This window comes from Arachis duranensis, chromosome 6, assembly GCF_000817695.3.
Source record: "Arachis duranensis cultivar V14167 chromosome 6, aradu.V14167.gnm2.J7QH, whole genome shotgun sequence".
Taxonomy (NCBI): Eukaryota; Viridiplantae; Streptophyta; class Magnoliopsida; order Fabales; family Fabaceae; genus Arachis; species Arachis duranensis.
In genome coordinates, this window is record NC_029777.3 from 107,204,999 (window position 1) to 107,208,640 (window position 3,642).

General features: G+C 31.2%; 1 protein-coding gene across 1 annotated transcript; it reads right to left on the reverse strand.

Annotated features, from left to right (window-relative positions):
- Window positions 1–567: 567 nt before the first annotated feature.
- LOC107495462 (uncharacterized) lies at window positions 568–2,046 on the reverse strand. The gene is made up of 2 exons (XM_016116610.1): window positions 1,920–2,046; window positions 568–1,820 (listed from the first exon to the last, which is right to left on the reverse strand). The coding sequence occupies exons 1-2, from the start codon at window positions 2,044–2,046 to the stop codon at window positions 568–570; spliced, it is 1,380 nt and encodes a 459-aa protein (XP_015972096.1).
- Window positions 2,047–3,642: the final 1,596 nt, after the last annotated feature.

The following is a 3,642-nucleotide window of genomic DNA, read 5'->3' on the forward strand; positions in this document are numbered from 1 at the left end:
AGTTTTATCACGAACACTTTTTGTTGGACATCTGTTTAAAATATGAACTGCTGTTGCAACTGCTTCTGCCCAAAACTCTTTAGGCATTTGTTTTTACTTAAGCATACATCTGACCATATCCATGATGGTTCTATTCTTTCTTTCAGTAACTCCATTTTGTTGAGGAGTGTATCTAGTTGTTAGTTGGTGTTGAATTCTGTGTTGCTTAAAGTATTCTGAACATGCAAGATATTCTGTTCCTCTGTCAGTTCTGAGAATTTTGATTTTATAGCGACTTTGTTTTTCGACAAACGCCTTGAATGTCTTAAAGACATCACATGCTTCTGATTTTTGCTTCAGAAAGTATACCCATGTATATCTACTAAAATCATCAATAAAAGTGATAAAGTACCTGCTACCACCATTACTTGGAACTTCTACAGAACAGAGATCTGAATGCACAATTTCAAGTAATCTTCTAGCTCTCCAAGACTTTTTTGTAGGAAATGGATATCTGTGCTTCTTTCCCATTTGACAAATCTCACAAACATAATTGGGGATATGAATCCATGGTAGGCCAGAAACAAGTCATTTTCTTGACAGGTAGTTTAAGCCAGAAAAATGAAAGTGCCCAAACCGCATATGCCACAACCAGTTATCATCAAGTATCACATAACTCATGCAAGAGGGATTAACATGTTGAATTTTTAATGGAAACATTCTGTTTGAAGTCATCTTTACTTTATCAATGAACCTTCCATTGTTGTCAAATAAAGTGCAATATCCATGATAAGTTATCATCTTATATCCCTTCTCAGATAATTGTCCCATACTCAGTAAATTATAATCAAGTTCAGGAGTATAGAAAACATCAGAAATATAACTTAGAGAACCATCCTTCAATTTAATTGGTATGTGCCATTTTCCTTCAATAGAGATCTTTGTACTATTACCAAACTTCAATAATAGTTTAACTGAATCATCTAATGAAGAAAATAACTCCTTTCTACCAGACATATGATTACTGCAAGCATTATCCAAGTACCATATATTTTCATCTTCATCACATGAATTACTTGTAAAAGATAAAGTATGAGTACCCGGATTGTCATCAGTATTTTGATGCTGATTTTCTGCAACGTGTGCTTGATTATTATTCATCATTTTGAATCTGCAATCTGCTGCTTTATGTCCATACTTTCCACAATGAAAACAATTGAAATTGGTTATTTCTTGATAAAAATTGCCTCGACCTCTTCCTCGGTTGACAAGTCTGAAATTCGTTCCACCTCTTCCTTGATTAGGTGGTGTAAAATTATTGTAACTTCTTTGGTTGTAATTGCCACGGCCTCTACCTCTGAAACTTTCTTTGCCTCTATTTTGAAAATTAAAACCACGACCTCGTCTTTCTTGTGTACGGCTTGATTCTGCAACGTTGTTGAAATTCACTTGGCTTTTCAGGGCTTCCTCGGTTGATTTTTCTGACTTCTCCAGTATTCTACTGATGTGGCTTTCCATGGTTCCTTGCAACTCTGCAATCGTCATAGTATCCATATCATGGGACTCTAGTATCGTAGTTACCTCATGGTCATACTTCATCGGCATGGTGCGAAGAATTTTCTCCACCACTTTGCTATCGAGCATATCTTCTCCATAGACTCTCATCTTATTGACAAGGTCTGTAACACGAGTAAAATATTGTTCAACAATTTCTGAACTAGACATCTCGTACCTTTCATATTCTCTTCTCAAAGACTGTAGCTTTGCTTTCTGAGCTTTATCTACACCTTTGTATGACAGCTTCAACGTGTTCCATGCTTCTTTTGCACTTTTGGCATTTGCTATTTTGCCAAACACCGTATAATCTACTCCTTGATGAATTTGAGATAGCGCCAATTGATCTCTCCTTTGTTGGGCAGCATCTGCTCCTTCTTACAAACCCGGTTCAATGAAGTTCCATAGGTTTTGGGCCTTCAAATGGGTAGACATCAAAGTCTCCCAATAACTATAATTGAGTTTCCCATCTAACTTGGGACCGGACCACACAATATTGAAAGTGTTTGCCATACCGACTCTAGGAATCAACAACTATGTGAGAACTCTCCCACACCTCACAAACTCTCAGACACCAGGCGCTGGATTAACCAGCTCTAATACCAAATATAAATATAATACCCACACTTTAATTGGCCCTAGGATCACTCACTCATATAAATGACGCTATCATATTTTTCATCTCTCAACTTCACCAACACTCATATGAAATAATAGAACAAAGAAGGACTTCACATAATCATATCTTTTTTCATTTCATGGAACACACAAAATACATAAGGCATATATGCCTTTATATAGGCAAAATTTTATACTAAAAGTTCATGATTCTACTAGCTTCTTAATACACATACTTATTCAACTTTGCTTCTTACTCTGACTATTCAAATAAGTAACTTCTTGTAATTTCTAGCACATCTTGAAAATTCTTTATTAAGCTTAGGCATCAATCTTTAAGCTTCCAATGCACTTCATGATTCTTCTAGTATGGAGGTGATGAGTGCAACTTCCATTCAATTCCAATTCAATTTGATTTTGAACTTCTTCATTGTTGTAGAATGTTGTAGTTATACTACTCTCTTGAATGTTTTTAAAAAATCTTCAAGCTTCCAACATTAGCTTCTAGCAATATCTAGCAAATTGATGATTATTGTATTTAACTCAAACTTTACTTCTTCAATTCTTTAACCATACTTCATGAAAATTCTAATCTATGCAAGTTGATTTAAAATTTTTAATCAACACCTCTCCAAATACAAATTAGTTTCCAATAATTTTTTATAACTAATTATTTTAAAACTTGATCATTTATTTTTATCTTTTAGAATATAGATAAATTAGGCTTTAATAAAATAAAATAATAAATCTATCCCTAATATTTTTAAAAATCGATATATTATCTAACCATTTTTTAAAAAATTAAGCGACTAAAAATCTAAAAAACTAAATTACGTTATTATTTTATTAGGAACTAATTTACCTAAAATATAAATTTGTCTTGGCAAAAAATGAAATTTTATATGAAAGAAATTAAATGATAATTAATTATCTGAATAATCATTATTAGTTAAATACTATTTTTAAAAAGGTCTGGTTTGATTATAGTAATTTATCTTAATTCGAATTTTCATTGTCATGAGAATTATTGGTATGATTTCGGAAACAAAAATATTTGCAAGAATACTATATAGCTAGCTTGACGTGTACTAAGAATGAAATTGGAAACGTTAAATTGTGTCATTTTTAAATTGTAATACGTTAAATAACAATGGTAACAATTAAGCATGAATCTTTTAGTTTAATATTATTAATTTCTTGCACAAATCAAATATAGTCTTAAAGAAAATATCTGATCATTATAATCAAGATAAGCCAAAAACTAACCACACAATAAATATGACTCATACCTAATATAAAAAAATTTAGTTAATATGTGCTTTAAAAAGACACCTATTAATACTAATTAAAAAATATTATATAAAAATTATGTAACGGTTGATTTTTAATGTAGTTATAGTGCATTTATTAAAATAAAATATTATAAAAAATTTATTAATAATAATAATCTTAATTTCAATTTTGAGGATATATGTTAATTAAATTTATATG

Excerpts from the sequence above, each read along its gene's own strand:
- LOC107495462 (XM_016116610.1), bottom strand. The coding sequence starts at position 2,046 with ATGGCAAACACTTTCAATATTGTGTGGTCCGGTCCCAAGTTAGATGGG. Across the intron at positions 1,821-1,919 it reads ATGGAACTTCATTGAACCGG|CAAATGCCAAAAGTGCAAAA; the intron begins GTTTGTAAGAAG and ends TTGGCAAAATAG.